At 54.8% G+C, this 22,575-nt stretch overlaps 5 protein-coding genes across 5 annotated transcripts; 3 read left to right on the top strand and 2 right to left on the bottom strand.

Annotated features, from left to right (window-relative positions):
- Positions 1–9,851: 9,851 nt before the first annotated feature.
- NCS54_00574400 (Hypothetical protein) lies at positions 9,852–13,554 on the top strand (the record flags this gene model as incomplete). The annotated part of the gene is made up of 2 exons (XM_053151232.1): positions 9,852–11,492; positions 11,704–13,554. 2 exons carry the CDS (start codon positions 9,852–9,854, stop codon positions 13,552–13,554), a joined length of 3,492 nt encoding a protein of 1,163 aa, XP_053007207.1.
- Positions 13,555–14,331: 777 nt separating this feature from the next.
- Positions 14,332–15,545, top strand: NCS54_00574300 (2'-phosphotransferase; the record flags this gene model as incomplete). The annotated part of the gene is made up of 2 exons (XM_053151231.1): positions 14,332–14,787; positions 14,883–15,545. The coding sequence occupies exons 1-2, from the start codon at positions 14,365–14,367 to the stop codon at positions 15,543–15,545; spliced, it is 1,086 nt and encodes a 361-aa protein (XP_053007206.1). The 5' UTR covers positions 14,332–14,364.
- Positions 15,546–15,728: 183 nt separating this feature from the next.
- On the bottom strand, positions 15,729–16,794 carry NCS54_00574200 (Hypothetical protein; the record flags this gene model as incomplete). The annotated part of the gene is made up of 2 exons (XM_053151230.1): positions 15,729–16,375; positions 16,425–16,794. 2 exons carry the CDS (start codon positions 16,792–16,794, stop codon positions 15,729–15,731), a joined length of 1,017 nt encoding a protein of 338 aa, XP_053007205.1.
- Positions 16,795–17,448: 654 nt separating this feature from the next.
- NCS54_00574100 (RRNA-processing protein EFG1) lies at positions 17,449–18,404 on the bottom strand (the record flags this gene model as incomplete). Its single annotated transcript, XM_053151229.1, has 2 exons — positions 17,449–18,041; positions 18,095–18,404. 2 exons carry the CDS (start codon positions 18,402–18,404, stop codon positions 17,449–17,451), a joined length of 903 nt encoding a protein of 300 aa, XP_053007204.1.
- Positions 18,405–18,985: 581 nt separating this feature from the next.
- Positions 18,986–22,371, top strand: NCS54_00574000 (Zinc-ribbon-16 domain-containing protein; the record flags this gene model as incomplete). Its single annotated transcript, XM_053151228.1, has 5 exons — positions 18,986–19,565; positions 19,627–20,247; positions 20,299–20,877; positions 20,934–21,026; positions 21,077–22,371. 5 exons carry the CDS (start codon positions 18,986–18,988, stop codon positions 22,369–22,371), a joined length of 3,168 nt encoding a protein of 1,055 aa, XP_053007203.1.
- Positions 22,372–22,575: the final 204 nt, after the last annotated feature.

The raw sequence follows: 22,575 nt of genomic DNA, 5'->3' as shown, positions 1-22,575 counted from the left end.
AATGAGCCTTGCGATAAGCGGAGGAAAAGGTGCTCCGAGAGCGAAAAAGACGACGGATTGAGGCGATAGAAATAGGCGAAGGAGTAACTATCGTCGGTCGAACCTGGGGTGTAGCAGGGAGAATAAGGAACGAGCCCAGAGCAGAGAAGAAGTGAGACAAAGAATCGGCGTCTCGGCGAAGAGCATGCGAAGGATGGCGGGCTGCAGGGCTGGACGTGGCGCTGTTACAATGGCAAGATCATTATTCCCTTTGCCAGGGAGACCGAGTAGTCGTCGAGGTGAGGTGAGGTGAGGGTATACAAGGCGGCTGGGGAGGGGAAAGGGAAGCGAAGGGAGAAGGAGAACAAGATTGAACGAAGATCAAAGTGAGGAGAGAAGTAAGTGAAGAGACGGGGAGTGAGGGATGAGAGGAGGACCGGCGAGTAAGATGGATGGAGAGGAGGAGTGTGAGAAGAAAGCGAGTGCAGCGCGTCTGGGATTGGATTGGATTGAGTTTGGTTGCCAACAGACGCTGGGCCTGGGGGGGTGGATGCAACTTGACTCTGCAAGTTCAGGTTTTTGGCGACCTGGAGGCGGGCACTGTAAGTACCCTGCCTGGACACTGGGCTCACACTGGGCAGCGCAAGGCACAGGAGTGGAGGCACAGGGCCTCTACAGGCCTGTCCCGTCAGCTGGAGCTGGTGGAGGCGCTGTAAGAGGGCGACCGAGCGCTGCCGACAGAGCAACGGCGGCACCTAAAACATCCATCCCAGGACCAGGCCGGACCAGCCCTGGCACCGAGGCTCAGTCTTGCCTGGACGCGCCCCCTTCGGCGGCAGCGAGACGAACCCAGCGCCTGTCTGAAGCTGCTGATGTTTCCGTCGCTCCCTACGGTGCAACAGGCGCGAGGCTGGATGCATCAATGGCGGTTATGCCAGAAGAGACACAAAAGACTGGACGTGAGACGACTTGGGGGGGCGGGTACAGTATTCTGGTGACATACGGAGGAACCGTGGATCGGTTACCAGCAAGCCGAAACCAGGCAAGGGTTCCAACTTGGGGGCAGGCGGTGTCCAATAGCAGGCTACGCGTAGAAGAAAAAAGACTCCTAGAACATCCAGACCAGGGCATGTCTGCTGTAGCGACCAACAGAAGAGAGCAGCCATCGAGAACAGAGCGAGCAGACAGACACAGAATCCCATCATCGCAGAGGATGACCCGATGGGGGCAAGCAGCGAGGAAGGCGCTACGAGGGACCACTCACAGCCCCTGCTTCCCGTTCCGGGTTAGCCCCGGCCATGGTCTTCTGCAGTCTCTGGGCGCCGCCGCTTCGTGACTGGACGGGGCACGCAAGCACGAAACACATCCGGGGGGCTAAATATAGAGCGGACGTCTCCTCCTTGCGCATCACCAGCGCCAGCGCTCTGCAGCGGGTCGTGGTAGGCGTCTATGGCGAGCCAATCACGGCCCGCAGGCCAAATTTGGGACTTGAGAGTTGGTTGCAAAGGGGGGGGAGGGCCAGGGGCGGGGGTGCAAGCAAGGTCGAGGGTTTAAATTTAAACCGCCAGTGGGCCGTGGATGGGTACCTCCTTGTTTGCAGCAACCATTGTGCACCGTGTGATCCATCCAGTGAGAGTAATTCATCCATCCATCCTGCGACGATGGATGGATTATTCAAGAGAACCGGTGCGGATAATGGGGGTAATTAGTCCCGTTAGGCTATCTGAGATCTCGACGGAACTAAGAAACAACCAGACAACAACACCAGCCATTCAAAAGCTCGAGACAACAAGACCAAACTTGCAAGATTCCAGCTCACTCTCCTCTCTTGGCTATCCAACCTGCCCATCTCCATCCGAGTTATGTAGGGTCGCAGGCCTTCACATAGTCCCGTAACTACAGAACACAGCAGAGTACAGAGCACGATCTCTTCCACTCTCGATTATCGTCTCGACTCGCGCGGCGCGGCGCGGTGCGCCACTCCGTAAAGCCATGTCCACATAGCCAAGAAAAACCAGAAGACCAGAGGAGGTTCGTCCTGCTACCCCGGCCCGCCGTCGCCCCGTAACCCCGTCTCATCCAATGTTCGGTGATTCGGGCGTCTGGCGTCACAGTCACAGGTGGGCAAGGGGGGGCCTCTGCTCTGGGTGAGACTTGTCGCCGTCGCTCTCGCTCGCGCGGTAGTGGTCAAGGTTCATGGTCAGGGTCAGGGTCAGAGACACAGACAGAAAGAGAGGCTCGTCCTCCACCGCCCGCCCGCCGCCAACTATTACATTGGATGGATGCCTTCGCTTACTACTGCCCTGATCGAAACCCGCTGAGATTGGAACCCCAGCATGTGGCCGCTCGGGTGCACTGGCTCTTGAGTGGCCACTGGGTTGCTGGCCGGGCAGCGAGCAGGTGTCATTCAATATGATCGAAACACAGACACCCGAGGCTCGCGTGGCCTTTGTTTGGGGGCCAGGCCAGATACAGGAGCAGGTTCCGACCAGAGGAGGAGCTGTTCTGTGGGTTGTTTGGTTGGCTGTAGCTTGTCTCTGTCTTTCTGTCTGCTAGAGAGAGGCCTCGTGGCTGGGCCTTGTTAGTCGCGCCACCTCGCGGCGTCTATCGTCTGAAAGCGGCTGTGGCAATGCTTTCCAGCTGGATGCTAGTCATGTTTGGATGAATCAAGGCGCCTAGAGAAGCTCGTGGACTCGAGTGAAAGGGCGAGACCAGGGACAGCGTCTAGTTTCTCGTCTTGGAGAGGCAGCAGGCAACTAACAATACGCGACCCAGCCTCTATACGAAGACTACCTACCAACCTACTCCATCTTGTCTTTGTACGACAGAACGACTCCGCAGTTTAGGTCAGGCGGAGGAGTCCAGCAGCAAGACTTTGAACAGAGATTGGCCAATCTTGATCTCTCGGGGATACCCTTCAGCCACTGAGGACTTTGGACATGGCCAATACCAAAGCTAACCGTGAGTTTTTCTCCATTCTTAGCCTCGTCTCGTCCGTCCCGTGCCTCAAGCTCGAGGCAGCCAAGCCACAGACAAGAGTGTGGCTCAGTCGGAAACCCCCTGTCTGAAAGGGGAGAATCCTAGTTTCAGCTTCTCTGGATCGCTCACTAACACACTCCGTCTTCCCCATACCAGCTGAGTCCAGTCATGGATCCCATACTGCGCAGGAAGCAGAACAAGGCAGGAGGTGATGCTACAGTCGGCACAGTAAGATTGGCCTCTGGACGATCGATGCACGTCAAATTGCTCGAGGCTCGGGGTCAGGGGCGACGTTTGCAACAAACCCACTTGGATCTCAAATAGCGACGCCTTTTTTTAGCTGAGGCGGTCGTATTCCCGCAGGGCGGGTTTCGAGACGGGACTCACAGTGAATGACTACAGTCATCTCCATCGTCCCCTGCAGGGTTCATCTGCCTCTGCTTACGACCTCCTGCCATTGCCGGAAGGCCAAGTCTGCTGCAGGCCTGTCAGAGGCAGCAAAGGTCACGACGGTTCCCTCTAGTCAGATGAGCCACCTGAAAGTTGCAGCTGTTTCTCCAGCACTGTGCTGTGTATCCTCAGGGACCCCTGGGCGCGCCATTGCCTAGCCCGAGATTGAAGCTGGGCTAGCCCGCCGATGGACGCGTTTGGGGGCGGGTCTGAATCTGAAACGAGAACTCGCCCATTTCATTCATTGCAGGGTCGCTTCGCCCTCTTGCTACGCGCAACGCAACCGTCTTGATCATCCATCCTCCTTGAAAACTTCTCCTGTCTCCTGCTTGACTCCTGTGATGGGACGGATGGGTTTGATGCAAAACGCTTGGGCGTGTCGACCGCGCCGGCGCTTGTTTCGAACAAACTGTCTTCTTACCGCCAATGCCACTGCAAGGAATATCGCAACTGGAATCCTCCAAGCTCCTTGCTCGGTTTGAACTCGGCCGAGTCGGATAGGAATTCGCCCTTTGTTTTTGGGCCACAGTTTTTTCCTCCCGAAAATCTTCTGCGTCACGCGTTGCCGGTCAGGGTCTTGCCACTGAAGCTTTTGGTAGTGTAGAGGTGGCAAACACGAACGAGGTCCGCATGATCTCATAGCCTGATGAATCATTGAACGGGCTTGACATTCTGCGCTTTCCCTATGCGGAAGGGCAGGCCCGAATCCAGCACGACCTCAAGGTTTGGAATATCCCGTGGTGCCCGTTCGCGTCCTGCCACGAGGCGACGTCCTTAAGACCACTCTTAAGATGACTCTTAAAACAAACTCTAACAGCATGGTGCCTCAGCCGGGATATCCCAAGGTCGCCAAACTTGCCGGGCAGCAATGCCGGGCCGGCACACCTCCTTCATGTCATGTCGTCCCGTCTTGCTCTGCTTAGGCTCGATCTAGACACGCGATGCCGTGGGAACTGCTGCCCGGCGTCTATCGGGGTTACTCTACGCGGCATGGCGCCATTTTCCCAACTTGCTCACGCTGGGGAGCAGCTCATCTTCAATAATAAGAGGGTTACCAAGCGCATGGATAGTTTTCCCGTACATGGGTCTTTGGTGGTATTGGCACGATCGTCCGTGTTGGAGTTTCAGGTTCGACGGAACGTCCCGAAACTCAGACCAGTAATGGCATTGTCTCCAGCAACCGTAGGGTTACAGCAGCCGCCTTTATGTAAGTGACAGTGTTGTTTGTTTTTTCCGTTGACCAGGTTGGTCAGACGGCTCTCGCAGTTCGAGTGTCCCGAGATTTGTCTTCCCGTATAAGTGTCTAGATTATGTCTAGGGTACGGGTTCATCATCTGTTGGTCAGTCTCGACAACCATTGTAAGCGATAAACTCTTTATCCTCGTATAGCTCGTGTTTTGGGTATAGTACATGTGTGTCGAGTGCCTGTGTAGTTTATTCCTGTGCTTTTGAGCCATTGTTGGTTGGAGTTGTCGTCTATTGTCACACATCGGCCGACGCAAGTGCACCAAGTCCTGGGGAGTTGAGTCACTCCCACATAACTTGACCTTTTGGCTTCTACGATCAACGAGGAAGAATTTTTCGATGGTTTGTGTTGAACTGATCGCATTGTGATGGTCCTGGTAAGGTAGAAAGAAAATACACAAGCCAAAGTCAAGTCACTGCTGGCCATCGAGACTTCGGTTGATCACTCAGGAGACGCAGATAGGTAGCTAAGCCAATGCGTCGGCCATCCGATTCCTTTTGTTACGTCAATCCGTTGTTTGTTATTGTCGGGGGCCTGGACTACACTATAGTCTGTGCTCTTGTATCCATACGTTTCCCAGCATGGCTTCTGCAGGTTGTTTGTGTGATACCTTTGTGGGCTGGTGCAACTCAACCATCATGCCTTCCCCGGGAAACGTAGACAAAAAACATGGCACTTTATACGATCTATGAGAGTTGGAACAGCGTTCAAGAGCATACAATGCTGATATCGGCATGTTGGATGCTGCTTGATCCAAAGATATTCGGGTGGCCCGGCAGTTTGCAGTGTTGGGTGAGATGGCAATGTCATCAGTCGAAACATGCCAGGACGTATCAAAAGCACAGCGACCATATATCCACGAAGTGATATACGACAAGCCTCCGCCATGACGTCAATATCAACCCATCGGCTTACTGTTGGTCTATCTGTTGGCGTGTCCATGTGCGTCTTGAACCGGCGATTTTGTACAGGGTAGCCAACCAAGACCATCATCACGAGGAATATCAAAACCGAGACAAGTTATTTAGGCCCGGTGTTTCCCTCATCATAATCGTATTTAACTGGGCGTTTATATCCGGGGATGATACTGTGTTGTTGGTTGGTATGTAGTCCGCGGTGACCGTTTCGGATGACGCTGAGGTGTGTACAGGCATGTTGGCAGACTGACACACGACCTGGAGATCAGCTGGCTGGAAATAAGAAACACTAGCAGGGACCGGTCAAGCTGTTATCGATGTCTAGGTACAATGAAGCCTGGCTGTTTGGCACACCCCATGTGAGTGTTCGAACACGGCGCAAATGGCCCTGCCTGACGAAGAGACAGTCTTGCTCGTCTGTATCACACAATGTGTATGTTTACACGACTTCAACGCGTCATTGTCCACGAGGCATGTCCTAAAAACGGTTGTATAGCCAACCCGGAACGAAATCATCATATTGAGCCGGTCTGCGACAAGTTCGTCAAGCCATGCGAAGCAATGTTGGACCCAAGGGTTCACTTCCGCACACGGCTCGACTAAGACATTCGCAGCCCAACGCGACGCAACGCGAAAGAGTTATGAGTCCGAATCCAGCCAGCACGCCATCTCCGGGAAGCCTCAGGCCAGGCACCGTTTCATCTGCCGATGATGAATTTGTTTATCGACCCAAAACACCAACGCTATGCAGTTAGCGACATCGGGATAGACACGTGTGGTGAGCTACTGCGGCTCATCAGAGGTCGCCCCACAAGGATTCAACGGCAATTCGGCGCCGGGCAACTTGACTTGCAAGGCCCTGGCCTGGCGGCCGACAGGACAGATTCAGCGATGCTGTCGATATGTCGTGAAGCGCGCGGGCGCAATATCCCGTATTCAAATGCAGCTTTCATCCGCTAAACACTAGGCCCAAAGTCAATGCCTGCATAGGACCCCACAAAATAGAAGTCGAGATTGCAGAAGAGGGGAGCCGCAATAAAAGCAAGCGAGAAACAATGCTGCAGCTTGGCCGGCAAGTGGTAAGTAGACCAAGGGGGGCTGTAGTTTTACCTAGGTCGTCTTTTCCGCAATCGTAGCCTTGCAGAAGCTCGCTCGCTCGCTTGCTAGGTGAGAGCGGAGGGATATGGATAGTATGGATATGAATATGGGATAGGTAGCACGCTTAAACAGCGCTACCTAGGTATAGAAGGGGAGAAACGAAATGAGGTCGACGCATTAACGACAAACTGACATGACGCCTCGCATGCGCCGTCCCAAAGCCCGCATCGTCGGTTGCATCCGCCAAAAACCACATGAGAGAGCAACAGTAACAGTAACAGTCCATGGATGGACGATCCAGCGGCCAAGAATTTCCCCGTCAGGATTGGCTCTCAACGATCTGCGCAGCTAAGGATGGAGACGAAACCACCCACGTCAAATTAACGGCGGTCCTGTTGCAGGCCAGAGACAGGCGAACGGTCCTTTCATCGGAGAAAACGCTTCGGGGCCCGGTACATGGCGCGAACAAGTAACCATCTTGGGACTGCGACGGATTCTGAGCGCTGAGGGTATTCGCAGAGTGTGCAAGGGGCTTCCCTGCTTGGTCCAGGTGCCGGCCTCAAGGCGGACGGGGGTGGGGGAGAGCTCAACCAACATTGGAACTTCCAACGACAAGAGTGGTTCACGACGACGACGGCGCCTCGCTCAGACTTTGTCGACGGGACTGTGGAACTTGGTGTCACGTCGTACCTGTCGATCACCAGCCCTCTCCTCTCCTGCTTGAGACCAAATCAAGAAAAGAGGACACTTGTGCGAGCCGAATGCATCCATCTCGGGATCTTGGGGTTGGAGCAATCATCTCATGTTTGTCCTCCTCCCCCCTGATACCGCGCCCAGATGTAAGTACCACTGGACGATAGACGGCTTCATCTCGCATCCTACCCCCAGAGAGCCTCTGTTTCAGCACAGGGATGGCGACATGTAGTTCCGCAGAGGCGTTTCCCTCTGGTCTACGACCCGGTGGTCGAAGCTCCCACGGGCGCCCTGGCGCTATCCCTCGTTGGGCGGCGCCCAGCCTCCTCGAGCCACGAGCCGACCCCTGGAATAGTGGGCTCCTCACTCTATCGCGCTCCCATCTCTCGCTCAGGTCCCGTTTAACGTTAGCTCAGCGGGCGGTCCATCGGGCGGTTGAATCCAACGGTGGCCCATGTTCTGCCGCTAGGACGGATGACAAGGGATGAGTTGCATTCCGTACGAGAAGGGAACCGCAAAGGGGAATTGGGATAGTCCTGTTTGAAATCGGACCAGGAGCAAACGCAGCACCGGTGCAGAGACAGGATGAAAGCTTGGGTCGTTTTGGGAATGGAGCTTTTGGCGGCCCGAAGCTTTGACAGGGACAGAGAGAGATAGAGAGAGACACCAAAAAGGAGGGCATCGTCAAGAGCCGGGAGATGCAGGAGAAACTGTGGCTTCACAGAGCCGTTTCAAACAAAACCGTCGTCAACTCTCACTCGTACGTAGTGTGATCAAGCAAGGTAGCACAACAGGTTGTCGGCGCCGCGGGCGTCAGGGTCTCTGCAGGGGAAGGTCGGTTGCAGATCGAATTGATCCCCCATCCCATCCCATCCCATGCCCTTCTCCCCCGATCCTGGATGGATGGATGGATGGATGGATAAGCAGAGCAAGCCATGGATCCAATGTCTGTGATGTGCGTGCTGTGCAGCAACAATCCCGACCTCGATAGCATGGTTCCGGCGCTGGGCTGGTTTGATGTCTCTGATTTTTTGCGCGAACTGCATCCACTTGCACTTGACCCAGCCAAAGCAAAAATCCACAATGTCTAACCGTCCGTCCATGTCCATCCATCCCTCCATCCATTAAGGACGTCAAGTATCCATGACATGACATGACATGGGGGCGCGCGCGGCTTTGTCGGGGCATTTTTTCGACGAGTCGAGTCAAGTCTAGTCGAGTAGAGTAGAGTGAGGCCGGAAACGTTGACTGTCGGCCAAGTACTCTGTACACATGATATGCCGACAATGATGCATCATTTGATGCCTTGGACTGAGCGGTGTCCTTCTCCTCTGCTGCAAGCCTCCTAAAAGAGAGAGCCCACCTGCTCGTGGCCGTCGTTCCTTGGCCAATTTGGTCAAAGGCCAAAGCTCTCGTCTCCTCGATTGCGTCTAGTCCAGCACCTTACCTGTCTATCTGGATCCTCCTCTCTTTCGCTCGCCCAACAGGGGACTGTTGTAGGTTCCAGTGGTGTTGGTGTTGGATCGAAAAAAGGGACCGTCCGTGTAGGGCCCTTGTCGATTGAGGTCCTGCTGCCCTCGCTCCTCGTTCGCCAAAGCACAACAGACAGACCCCTCCTCTTTTATCCTTTCATTCTCGTCCATTGCTTGCTCGCTCTCCTCTCGCCTCTCCTCTTTTTTGCTGCTCTCTCTTTCGCCCGAGCGAATACTCTCTTCATCCTCTTCTCTCCTCCCCTCTCTCGTCTCGTCTCCTTGCTCCTCGGTCCCTTATTCTTCTCCTTCTCTCTCTCGCCCTCTTGGTACCCAACCCCCCCTACGGACGCGCTCGCCTTTCGCCTTTGGCAGCATCTTGAAAACTCACCTCACCGACTGGAGCTGCATTTGCCTAGCCTTCCCTTTTTCCCTCACCTCTTCTTCGACCTTTTTAGAGGCCTGGACCTCAAAAAACCACCGCGATCGACTTCGCCTGCCACCCAACCCAGCTTGGTTGTGTTTTTTCTGTTTCGTTGCTACTACCTACCCAATTCAACGCCAGGTCCCCTCGACGACCCGGGAACCCACTCCATTGTGACGTCCCTCTTCTGGAATTGTCTGGTTTCCCAGGAACGCGTTTCAAGATACCGTTTGCGCTTTGACAGAGACGGAGGCTCGAGAGAGGCATTCTACTGTCTTAGTTCATTGTTCTATGGGACGGCCCATGCTGAGACTTGCACTGCCGCGCTCATTGTAATCACTAATAAGAAAAGAAGCCACTGCATCGGGGGGTCTTGTCTCGAGGACAACAGCCCAACGGAGCTCATATATCGGACAGCGCCCAGCTTGAAGCAGAAATCGGACTCTTCGACATTCGACTCCAGATCTCATCAATACCCAGGCCTCCATCGCGTCCCCGTCCCGCCCGCGCATCCAAACCTCGAGGGTGTGGATGAAGCTTGACGTCTCATCTGCAAGCACTTGCTGGGATGCTACCGAGCTGCGGTGGGCGAGACCATGACGGCAAAGGGCGGTTTCACCAGTGCGGGCCAATTGGGCCCCAACCGTGCCGAGGGTGCCCACCAGCATCTGCCCATTCTCGCTGCACCCAGCGACTCGTCCAGGCCTGCCCATCAATCTGAACCATCTCCATCTTCTGCTGCCCTCGTCAACCCGGATTTGCACCGTCAGAGCCATAGCTCGTCTAAGCTACCCGCCTTTCGCTTCACTGACCGAAGGGCCAGCAGTGGAAATAGCGCTAGCAAGGCCGACACACCCCTGTCCATCACCATCACCACTGCCCAGCGCAACCACAACCGGATCCCCAGCCTGGACCTGAAAAACAACAACAATAATAATACCACCACCACAACGACAACCAGCGACGGCAGTCACAACCTCATCACCGACGCACCCACTGACACTTCGACGTCGACTTCTCTCGCCCCCGCCACTTCCCAAAACACATCAGCGGCGCTCCCGCTGCAGCCGTCTCTCGCGCTCCACGCTCCCTCTCCGCCTGTCTCACCCAATCCGGGCTCCAGCGTCGCCCGGGCCTCTGTCTCACACCCGGTCCCGGGCGCACTCCCATCCACAGCATCAGCAGATCCAGGCCCATTGGCGCCCTCGAGCACTTCTGCTAGTGGACCAGTCGCGGCGCCAGACATTTTCTCAGCACCAGCGACGGCCCCGGCGACGACCCATTCTAACCCTTCTCACCCGACAACGCATCACCACGACGAAAAACACGCCGACACTGCATCAGTCTCTGCATCTGCATCTGCGACCATAATCGCCTCCGCGAACACAACCTCGCCCACTGAACTCTCGCCCACCGACGACGTCTCACCGCCGCTTTTGCGATCGCGTTCCAGGGCCTCTTCCTTTCAACCCTCGTCAGACGTCTCGGTAGTTGAGCCTTCACCCCAGGCGAAGCGTCCCGCATCCGTTCCCGACGCACCTGCACCTGTCCAAGGCGACACCCTCTCCCCGCATCTCTCCTCCAACAAGAATCGGACCCGACGATCCTTGGTATCTCGCAGATCAACAGCCGCCGCGGCCTCCACTGGCCCGCCACTTTCTTTGAACGCGGAACGCCTGCACGCCATCGAGGCCATCGAGGCCGCCCAGGGTGCCCAGGGTGCTCACGCTTCCTACCCCTCCTCATCCGACGGCGGTTCAGCCAAGGGTTCTCCTTCCTCTGGTCAGCGAGAATTGATCTTGCCCAAGACGTTGTCCAAGCCGAGCTCGATCGATGAGAGGCGAGCGTCCCTCTCGCAGCGACCTCCAGTTTCCTACCGGCCGCCTCTCAGCGTCAGTAACAATACCGAGCCGCCGGCCTCGAATCCCGTTCGCGTTCCCCCGATCCGGGCTTTTCGCTCATCGGGCTCTCGCAAGAGCCTCACCCTCGACATGAATTCGAGGTCGCGCTACTACGATTTTGGGGATGACGGCCCCGACTCCAACCATGACCAAACTCTGCGCGCCCTAGAGGGCAGAGCCGACCATGATGTTTTGCATTCGGCACCTGCTTTCTCAAGCCGACACGACGCCTTTGACAACGATGACACCGGCGACGTTTTCCTCAAGATTGCCCGTGAGGAGGCTTCCCGGCGACAACCGGATGAGCAGCCTGCGGATGAGACTCGAAGTGTCGTGGTGAGTAAATTCCTTTTCCTGCCAATCCATTGTCTTACGCCCATGTGACGGTCCATGCGTATCTGTTCCGGCGCATGGGCTCTTGAATCGCGAGAGACTGAGTTAGATCCACTGAGATAAGGGAATTCTCATGTGTGTGCTCACTTGTCTCGTTTCTGAAACCGTACCCGAGCGTTGCCCGTTCTACTCGACCCAATGCTAACTGGACTAGTCACGATCAACACGATTCTCCCATCGCCGACCACTATCCAACGTTGTTCCAGCTCGCCAGCCCTCTTCACCTCCCCAGGTGCGGCGTCGCCTCTCTGACCAGCAGGAAACGTCCCGGTCAAGGGGCTATGACGACGAGAGAGCCAGTGAGGTCGCTCGAATGTCTACTTACCGGTCATTGACGAGGGATAAAGCCGCATCGGTACATCCCGGAGAGGATTTAAGCCGCCGATCGACCATCCGGCCATCACCGGTGACGCCTCGATCGATAGCCTTCCAGGAGCCCAGCAACGATGCGACGTCTCGCCGACGTCCCTCAGTCACCGACAACTCGAACTCGAACGGGCAAACGCGCAGTTCCACGTACAAATCTGCTCTGGGTCACCACAACAAGACGTATAATTCGTCTCCACTAGTTCGATCTTTCGATTTCCAGCGTCAACCAAACCAAGAGACAAGTAACGGGCCCGAAGGAACAGAATCCACTTTGTCAACCACAGCACCCTCAACGGTGTGGGATGAGCTTGACGATCTTAAGTCTCGGATTCACCGTCTGGAATTGACAGGCAAGCTCCCGTCAACATCGGGCGCCGCTGTATCGAGACTATCAGATGAACGACCACCAACAGCAACCACAACGGTAACCACCATCTCCTCATCACCTAAGCGAGTTACCAACGGTAATCAGAACGCGGACGCTGTTAGCACCACGTCTTCGCACCGAGAATCGCACCCGATCCTACACTCCGCCCTTGCCAAATCCAAGGCTCTGCTTGATGCCGAAGTCTACCGGGCCCTCGAGGCTGCCGCAAACGATGCCATGGCGCTTTCTTCTATGATGGGAACCGTCGGCCAGCCTGGGCCAATCTCGAGTGGCGCCAGCACCATTGGTTCTGGCACAACCGTGACTGATCGCCAGTTGAGACGGAAAGCGGACGGTGTGTGCCGGAGCCTGACAGAACTCTGCCTTGCCCTGGGCGAGGAGGTGACCCAAACGCGACCACGACAGTCGGTGGAAGCTCCCCCGCCTGCTCAGAACGACGCACCGACGACACCGACAGTCAACAAGACATTTACCGGCTTCACACATCAACGTCGACCGAGTCTCTCGAACACCGAGCAGGCCTTGGCAAGGGCGAACACTAGTCCTCGAGCCATGTCCAAGTTTGAGGAGAGGAGGCTCAACATTCTCAACGGAAACTCGCTCCCTGCCTCTCGTGTGTCAAACTCTACGCCATCTACTCCACTGGAGCCGATTTCGCAGCGAAGATCTTCTCTTTTGGTGGCCCGGTCTCGCCGGGCAGGCACTGAGGAACCAGAAGATGGTAGGAAGTCGTCTTTGTTGCTGAGAACTCGACGCGCAGGAACCGAGGAACCCGATGAAGGTCGGAGAACCTCCCTGTTTGTCCGCGGCCGGAGAGGAACAGTTGGCGACGAGAGCGAGGACGAAATGAAGTTCAGATCACCTTCGCGAGCACACACGGATCTCAACGCGATTCGGACAGTGACACATGATGCGACGCCACAACAACAAGCGTCTGACACTACTTCAGCCATTCCCCGCCGACGATTCGCCTCTTCCAACCTTACTGTTTCCCGGCTAGCGACGCCAGCGACTAATATGGCAACACCCCCTCGGAGATATCTAGAGAGATCCACTCAGCAGGATCATAACAACAACAATAACAACAACACGGTGGCTGACAAGCTCGCCGAGGATCGCGGACAACGCTACATGTCGCTGGGACAGACGACGTTGATCAACCGAACCGGCAGCATGATCAGGAGGCCGAATCGAGACAGCATTGTTGCGTCTGCCAACCCTTCTACAGCTGCTGGCGGCTACAGATGACGCCAATGACAACGATTTGCATTGACTTTACGATTGTACTATTACACTATACACACAGTTTATGTTTCGACCGCAGGACGTGGCTATTTTCTTATATTCCGCTTTGGACGGGAGGCACCCCGTTTCCTTTTCTGTCGCATTTGATTCGGCTTGACGATTCATGACGAGCAGGTCCGTCGGCAAGTCGATGGCTGCTCAACCCCAGTGTACATACCTACGCTGTCACCCACCAGAAGAGGCACATACATACACAAACACAAGGAAGACGAAATAAGCCCGCAAGAAAAAGTTGTATCATGGAGTTGGGATGGTTGTCTTTGAAAACGGCGCATCACAGGGCGGCGGCATGGTGAAGAAACCCCCGCGGCTGTCCGTCTGTCTCTCGGAGGCGAAGGCGACGGCGTACAAGAGGGGGAATGCAATGGGACCAGGATAAGCATATGGGTACATGCCAGTTAGTCTAATGTATGATATGGCTCGGTCGTGGCAATCACGATCTGTCTTTTGATGGTTCATTTGATGTACTCTTTTGTCTCTGTGATATGTAAAGACGTTGGTTTCTCTTAAATAACGATTGTTAAGAAGATTTATAAGCCACACGTATAAGTGAGATTTATCACAAAAGACTCTAATCATGCGCAGGTGTTATTGGCTTCTCAATTCACATCTTTCGATATACCATGGCTCTTACGCGTTAAACTTTGTCTATGAGGCTGGCAGCCTAGAAACTGCAGCGCTGAGTCAGGCCGAAGTGAAGGCACTTAGCCCCACCATCACCACAATTCTCCTTCCAGCTTAACAAAGGGCTTGATGCTCTCTTTCTACACAATCAAGCTGAAAAGGTTACCTTCGTCTGTTCCTCTCTCAGGCCGAAGCCTCTTCCAAATCCCAAGAACTCATTATACATTCTTGGGTCATTCAAGTGCTATAAACCGTCGCAAGACATCTCTTTCGGTTCAGCCCACAACTTTGACGCAACAAACACGCAGCATGGCTGACAACCTCCGAGAAGATGCGCAAGACGCATCACTTCTAGAACTGGAGGAAAAAGTTCAAAGTAGTACTTCTAAGGGAAGGGGTGACAGAGGACGGGGAAAGGGCCGAGGTGGTGGTGGAAGTGGACAGGGAAGGGAGGTTCAGGTATCAAAGGCCTTGTCGAAGCTGTTGAGACATCAGGCTGGGAACGCGGGTATTCAGCTTGACGATGAAGGATATGCGCCTCTGAATTCAGTGGTAAGTGAAATCAAGCTCGGCTGGTGATGGCTGTCGTATGGACTGCCGTGAACATGCTTCACTCGGCTCCGGACACAGCTAACACATTCTCACAGCTCGCATGGGGTCCATTACGCTCCCTCAAAGTCACCTTGGATGATGTGCAATCCATAGTCGCCTCCAACGACAAGCAGCGCTTTACTCTGAAGCCCAACCCCAGCACAAACCCATCCCTATCAACCACTTCAACTTCACCAGAGGACTACCTCATCCGCGCCAACCAGGGCCACTCGATCAAGCTCGAGTCAGCGGCTCTATTGGCACCCATCACCATTGAGGCCGGAAACGTGCCTGACCGCGTCCTGCACGGTACCTTCTTTTACTTTTGGCCACAGATCGTTGAGACGGGGGGCTTGAAGCCCATGAACCGCAACCATGTGCACTGCTCAACAGGAACCCCCGAGGAGGGGGTAGTGAGCGGCATGCGGAAGGACGCCGAGCTGATCATTGAGATTGACGTCGAGGCGAGCCTGAAGGAGGGCGTCAAGTGGTGGATGAGCGACAACGGCGTGCTGCTGACCGAGGGCGATGAGCAGGGCATTCTGAGCTCCAAGTTCTTCAAGCTGGCGACGGGCCGGACTGTTGATGTCGGCGTGCTTTGGCAGGATGGAGAGCATGTTGCTGACCTGCCCAGTGGGTTGAAGATTAGGCCTCCTTTTAACAAGGGCCCTCGTGGTGGTGGAAGGGGAGGAAGAGGGGGGAGACGGGGTGGTTCCTGATGCAGAGCCTAGAGAATCAAAACTACTTGATTGCTTGCACGGTGTCGCATTATTTGAAAGGTCGTGAATTCGTTTACTACTGTGGCTACTCTCTCCCTGATCTTTGTCCTTGACAGCCATGACATAACTCTCGTAGCTCTCCGGCGCTCCTAGCCCAACAACAACAGCATGTATCACAAGGCCTCAGGTCTGGCTTGTAGTCTTGCCAAGCAGCGCTTCCTTGGCCAGCAACTCCTGCTCGAGCCACTCAAGCAGCTTCTCGGCGACGGCATCCTCAGCCTGCTGTCTATCAGCGTAGCCGCTCACGGCGCCCACACCCTCGGGGATCCGTCCATCGTTTCTAAAGATTGGGCGGCCTATCCAAGTCTCGCCGTCCTGCTCGATAAAGTACTCTGGAATTCCATAGTTCATCTGGCCGGCCAGAAGGGCGACTCGCTCGCGGATCAAGGGGGTACTGCTGGAGGCACCGCCGGTCTGGCGAGGCGCAGCGGTCGTGAAAACGCCTCCGTCCGAATTGTCCTCTTCAGCTTTGACTCTAGTGCGAGAGGGTGAGCCCTGGGCCGTGGAGGCAGGTCGCTTGTTGCCCCGGGTGCTCTGGATATAGTTGTAGGCCTGCATGGCGGCGAACTGCTTCGCCTGCTGCGCCTTCTTGAATGTCGGGGGATCCTGACCAGGCTCGTGCCCGAATCCTTGCTGAGGGAACGTCTGGTTGCACCAAGGGAGATGGCAGCTGACACGGGAACGTTGGAGACTGACCCCGTGGGCGACGACGTTGAAGGTCTCACTGGGCAACCAGTACGGGAGGGGGTGCTTGTTCTGCTGACAGAAGGCTGAAGCGTGTTAGTCAATGCATAGAGGGATAAAGAAGAGATCAATTACTGTTCAGAGTGCTGATCCAGTCCCCTTCGGTAACATCAGGCTCTGGGATGAGTGAGATGAGGGAAGAGATAGCGGTGATTTGCTGCTGGCCCAACTGCGCAGGCAAACCAGTTTGTTCCTCCTCCGCCTTCTTCTCCTTGGCAAACTCAATGAGGAGATCCCAAGGGATGCCTCCCTGGATGGTAGACGGAGCCATGGTTCGGGGTTCGCTCGTGGTGGAGTGTAGTCGTTGAGGCGTCGTCGTGAACTCTATGAAGCGTGATGAGATCACCCTTCTAGAGGTCAATGTTGGGCAGACTCGGAGGTTGTCTACTGAACGGTAAAAGGATTTCTTTATAAGATGACTGAGGGGATTATATAGATACGCCATTGACCCATTTGGTAAATAAAGCCAACAATGGCAGTTTTTGCGGAATCAAAAAGAACCGCCCTCTTTTTTCCAAGATCGCAATGGCGAACCACACACAATAGGTAAGATACAGGCCCCCATTGTCAGATCTCTCTCCAAATAGGCAACTTGGAGGGGTTCTCCATTGACCAACTGATTCATCCTCGCCGGCCTCATCTACGCAGGGTCGCCCAAGGATCGAGACGGTCAATGATTGGATCCTTGCTGTTCAAAAGTGTACGCGATTTGTCTCGCGCTCAGGCGGTATTGCCTCATTCTCATGGTGGTGTGCCTAGACGAGGTCATCGACTGGGCCGGGGCCGTGGCTTGGGGGCCGGCCATGGCACGGCCAGCTTCGGTGGGACTAGGCTATTTGAGAGGCCGACGACTCGCATCATATTGCATCGTCAGGCAGAAACTGCTTTACTTTTCATGGTTCGTCGAGTCTGAGATCCTGGAATCGCTCAATTGTGTTGGTTACAGCCTGGTCGAACACACACGCTCGACCCATCGGCAGCAGGGGTATCTACCAACAATCTATGCAATGTGTATGCGAGAAAAACGCCCGGCAGGAAGCCAGCAGCGCATGAATATCGACATTTTTTTCCATTTCCCTCTTCTCTCTTTTCCCAGTGCTTAGTCCTCCTCGAAGAAGCCGCCCCCATCGCTGTCGTCGTCGTCGTCGCTCTTCGCGACTGGTTGCTTGTTTTGATGCATCAGCCGCCGGCGCTCTCTGCGGTTCATCGTGGCCCCCGAATCGTCCTTGTTGTTCGATGTGCTCTTGTCCTTGAACGTCTGCTGCTTTGGTTGCGTCTTTGCCACAGGCTTGCCAACGTTTGCCTGCGCCTTGGGCTTGTTCTCGCGGCGCTGAGGCTTGGTTTCTTCCTCCACACCACCCGGTGACCGTCTCTCCCTCAACTCTCGTAGCGCACTGGGCCCCTCCTTCAATGCCTGCTCGACTTCGGACCAGATTGGGGGCCGCTCCGTATGCAGCAGACCTCGCTGCTTCAGTGGTGTGTAATCGTTCTTGTCATCGTCGGCCTCCTTCTCCCGCTTGTCGACGGGGTACAGACTGATATAGGTTTCGGCGTGGGGAAAGTGTTGAGTGTATGCTTCGTCAACCTCGGCGACGTGGAGATCCCGTTTCAATTCCTCGAGCTCTTCCGGGGCCTCTGTTTCTTCAATCTTCTTGCGCAGTTGCTTTGCCAATCGCGATGCCTTCTTCCGTTCTGCACTCGACGTTAGTTCCTAAACCTGCCAGATAAATCCAGAAATAACATACCAAAGAAGCGAACCATGTGGTATTTCGAGATCATGGCGCTTCGTTTCTTCTGGAAAGCCTTGTCGGAGACGGTGGTCTTGAGAGCGGCCAGCTCGCGTTCGAGGTCATTGTGGACGTTGGCGGGAAGGTCGTGGTTCCGCTTGAGGAGTCGCTCGATCGTGCGTGCCCGCTTCTTGGCCCATCCTGACGTTCCCTCGTTCGGCCTATGCTTTGTCTTTGTGTTGTGCTTGCGCTTCTTGGCCGCACCATTGAAGCCTTCTTGATCAGGCCCAGGGGAGCCAAGTTCTTCAAAGTCTCGCTTCGGAGCCATGATGAAGGTGTGCAGTTTGCGCGATCAAAGGGGGAATGTTGTCGCTGACGTTGGCCGATAACCTGGGTGTAAATGGGGATAGAAGGGCGAGCGAGAGTTGGACAAAGTAACTTTTTTTTCGACTGGCGGGGATCGTCAGGTCAGTATCTTATCAGTACTTTCCAGATGCGGATTAGCGCCCTGCGTCCCAAGTGTGGAGAAGGTGCGCTCTGCCATGTGAGCTGAGTGGAAGGTACCTTACCCAGCATCCATACTCCATACTCCCACCTACACCACGCAAACCATCATGAGTCTCATTTCTTGATGTCAATGGCACCCAATCGCCGCTCTCTAAGAGAATAATTATTTTCATCACTGTTGTGGATACCCTTTCACATTGGGCTTGCTCTCAAACTTCAGCTCAAAACACTCACACACTCAGCACCTGACTCGGGAAGCTCACTTCAACCTCACCTTCAGATCCAGCCTTTAAGCCGCAACCGCTGGCATTACCCTCCTGGAGATACCGTTCACAAAGAGTTTCATTGCCAATTCACATGCTCGCGTTGAAGGCCCCCTCGCTGGGCTGATCAGTCTCCGCCATGGACCGCCCAGAACCAGGGCTCGTCAAATGGTCCTCCAACCCTTCATACGACAACTTCATCCACATCAACCTCCAGCACCGTGTTGTCCAGGTCTATGAGCCCGTTGGACACGCCAGAGCAGGTCGATTCGATTACAAGAAACTCAACCGTCACGATGACTTCCCTCCGCTCACTACTTATGACTGGTCACCCACCAACCCTGGCCTTCTTGCCGTCGGCACTGGGAGCGGTATTGTGAACCTGTTAAGGATCGACGATGGATCCAATGCATACGTTGAGCTGGGTCTCAAGATGTCTCGCACGTGTCAGGCTGTCGCATTCAACACCACAGGCCTATTAGCTGTTGGCCTTGACCGCGTTCGAATGGACCAATGTCTCCATATCTGGGATGTTAGCCGCCTGTCTTCGCTTGACAAGAACACACAAGGCTTTCCATCGGATGCCACCAATATTTCAGACCCCAAGCATCGCCTTGAACCCAGTGTGTCTGTATCTAGTATCAAGTTCTTTGAGGACAGCCCCCAGACGCTCGTGGTGGGCATCAAGGCCCAAGGACTTCGCATACATGATCTTCGCGGTAAGATTCTAAGAATCAATGTTGAGTTTATCCAGCTAATCTATATATTCTTTCTCATCAGATCCGGGCAGTGTCGTTACATTTCAGACCAAATGCAACAACAACCTCACGATTGATTATGCCGATCAAAACTACTTTGCATCATCCGCCCTGGACCATCCCGGTGTCATGATCTGGGATCGGCGCGCAACCACGAGGCCTGTGGCTGCTCACTCTTACTTACAGGCGGTTGATGAAGATGACCTGCCCTGGGGAGGAGCTCTGCGTCTTGATCGAGTGATCGAGACAGATTCCGACCCCTTCTTAGCAGATGGCAAGTATTCTCTTGTCAGATCCCTACGTTATTGTCGCGACCACCGAGGCCTCCTGGCCGTATTGTCGCGTACTGGTCAGCTCAAGGTGTTAAAGACCAACAAAGAGACACCGTCGGCCAACTCTGCTGGTCCCGAGCTCCTCCAGGTCCAGAAATCTTACGAGATGGATGTTTCATATGTCGAAACATCAAGGAAGAATGATCGAATAGTCGCCTTTGATTGGGTGACTTTGAGCTCTCCTGTCTTGCGCCCACGACTTCTTGTCCTACGAGCAAATGGAAACTTTGAGATCTTGGAGCAGCCATCCCATACTTCAGATCACGTCTACAAGCTTGTGCCCTGGCAAGCACCGCATCGTGGCCTTGAAGGTACGTCGATTCGATTCTTCATCTAGCTTGCGGAACCTGACCCCATACTAGAAGGAGCTCCCTACCACAGCATGATGCAATTCGAACCATCCCAGGCTCCAGACATTCTGGGGCCTCTGCTCATGGAAGAGGCCCTGTCAGATGTCCCGCTCTTTGGACCAGAGAGCGCAAACGTTCGGGCAGACACCGAAGCTGCAATAAAATCAAACACCCTATCTTCCGTCTCGATAGAGAACGTCGGGGCAACTACTTCGCCCTTGCCCGAGGCATTCCATGAAGCCTCTACTGTTGCTCCAAAGATAAGGGCCCTGCGCGCTTTTGTGAGGGACGAGTTCCAAGCTCCTAAATCAGCAAACGGTGTTAAGCCACGCGCCGGCGACACCAAGATCGTTCAAAGCCAGATGAGTGAGATGTCTCTAGCATCTGATAGCCTGGGCTCATGCCGTGAGATCCATGATGCGCTGTTGGCTTCGCTGGCGGAGGCAGAGGGACTACCCAGGGAAGCACAAAACGTCATTGACCATACAATGCTTTTGCGTGCCAAGGAAAAGTATCTTTTCGATGCCGTCGCCAATAGAGACATTGTAGCAGATGACCCCTGGGTCAAGTATGTCTGGGATTGGATTGCAAGTGAGTCTGGTTTGAAGGGCTGTAGTGTAGTCTATCAAATGCTGACCTCTCTCTAGCCGCAGAAGATACCGCCGATGATGGAGGTTTGATCCTTTCGAGCCTCGATCTCAGCTACTTGGGCGTCCACTCAATATGGACAAACAATCTAGGTTAGCACTCAACTTTGCTTACCGCACCGCTTGATCTGACATAATTATAGGCCGTGATCCTTCAACTAGACTGCCAGCCGGCACATCACCCCCTGATCGATCAACTTGGGAACGTCTAATTGGGTCCTTTTGTAAGAAGAACCACCTCCCCAAGTTTGACGGGAAAACCACCAAGTGGCCTTGTCATCGTCAGCTCTGTCTCGAGATATGCGGCTGGGGCGACTCAGAGAAGCACGATCCCAAGGGCCGCAACCGCAAGGCAGACCCTGAGTATCCCACCACCATCCATACCATGGCCGCTGCTCGAGCCTTGTTCACGGGTGACCACAAAGAGGCCATTCAGATCCTTAAAAAGGCCAGCACCGCGCACCCAGAGCTCTTGTTTGTGTCATTGGCCCTACAGCTCATGGGTCGTGGGGACAGCCAGCTCGCCAAGGAGCAGCTCGACTTTGACGAGGCCGTAGCCTCCAAGACTGACCCCTATCTTCGCGCCATCTCGTCACTCATCGCAACCGGGGACTGGTCAGCCATCGCCGGCCAGCAATCCTTGCCCCTCTCTGATCGAGTCTATGTCGCCGTCCGCAACTTTGACGACGATCAACTTACCGCATGGCTTAACGACCAGGTCGCTCTCGCTGTGGCTGATGGTGACATTGAGGGCATCGTTCTTACAGGCATCTCGGAGACCCTGGTTGATATCTTTGCACGCTACATACAGAAGTTCCACGACGTCCAGACGGCGGCCCTCGTCCTGTCCATCTGTGCCCCCCGTTATATAGACGACATCCGCTGCCGCGCCTGGCGCAACGCCTACCGAGCTCACCTTCAGCGCCACAAGCTCTTCTTTCATCGCACAAAGTTCGACGTCGAGTCCACCAAACGCTCCAAGCGTGATGGAGTCCCCAACCTCAAGCCTCCCTCGCGGCAGATCGCCCTCCGCTGCGTCTTCTGCGACGCCGAAACCTCGCTTGTCAACAACCACCAACCGCCTCACCTTGGAGCCGGCACCTCGGCGCAGGGAGCTGCCGGCCCTTCGTCGCTCGAGACGCGTAATCCGCTCCTCGCCACGAGCATCAACGCTGGTGTGAGCTGCCCCAACTGTGGCCGCCACCTCCCGCGCTGCGTCGTCTGCCTCGAGATTGTCGGCGTGCCGCGCTCTGACAAGCCCGAGGAGAAGGGCGAGGGCAGAATGGCAGGCCGATTCCCAACCTTTTGCCTTCGCTGCGAGCATGTGTTGCATCTAGATCACGCCAGGCAGTGGTTTGCCAGACATGTCGAATGCCCAGTACCCGAATGTCGTTGTCGTTGCAATTTCAGGGCAAACCCGGAGTTGAGTTATCATTAGCTAGAGAGAGAGATGAACGAGCTTTGTTTTTGTGAATATTATATTGATAGCCACCACGCAATCATCTCTATTCACCATCGTTTCCCAAGTGAACATTCGCTGTGTCACGTCACATGCTGTCTTGGTTGCTCTCTATCCACGAAATTCCAAGAAAAAAGAGACAAACCCTGCAATCAACTCCCATCATTTGCCATCCCAGACCCG

This window comes from Fusarium falciforme, chromosome 4 (genome assembly GCF_026873545.1).
Source record: "Fusarium falciforme chromosome 4, complete sequence".
Classification (NCBI taxonomy): Eukaryota; Fungi; Ascomycota; class Sordariomycetes; order Hypocreales; family Nectriaceae; genus Fusarium; species Fusarium falciforme.
This window is presented reverse-complemented; position numbering and strand designations above follow the sequence as displayed.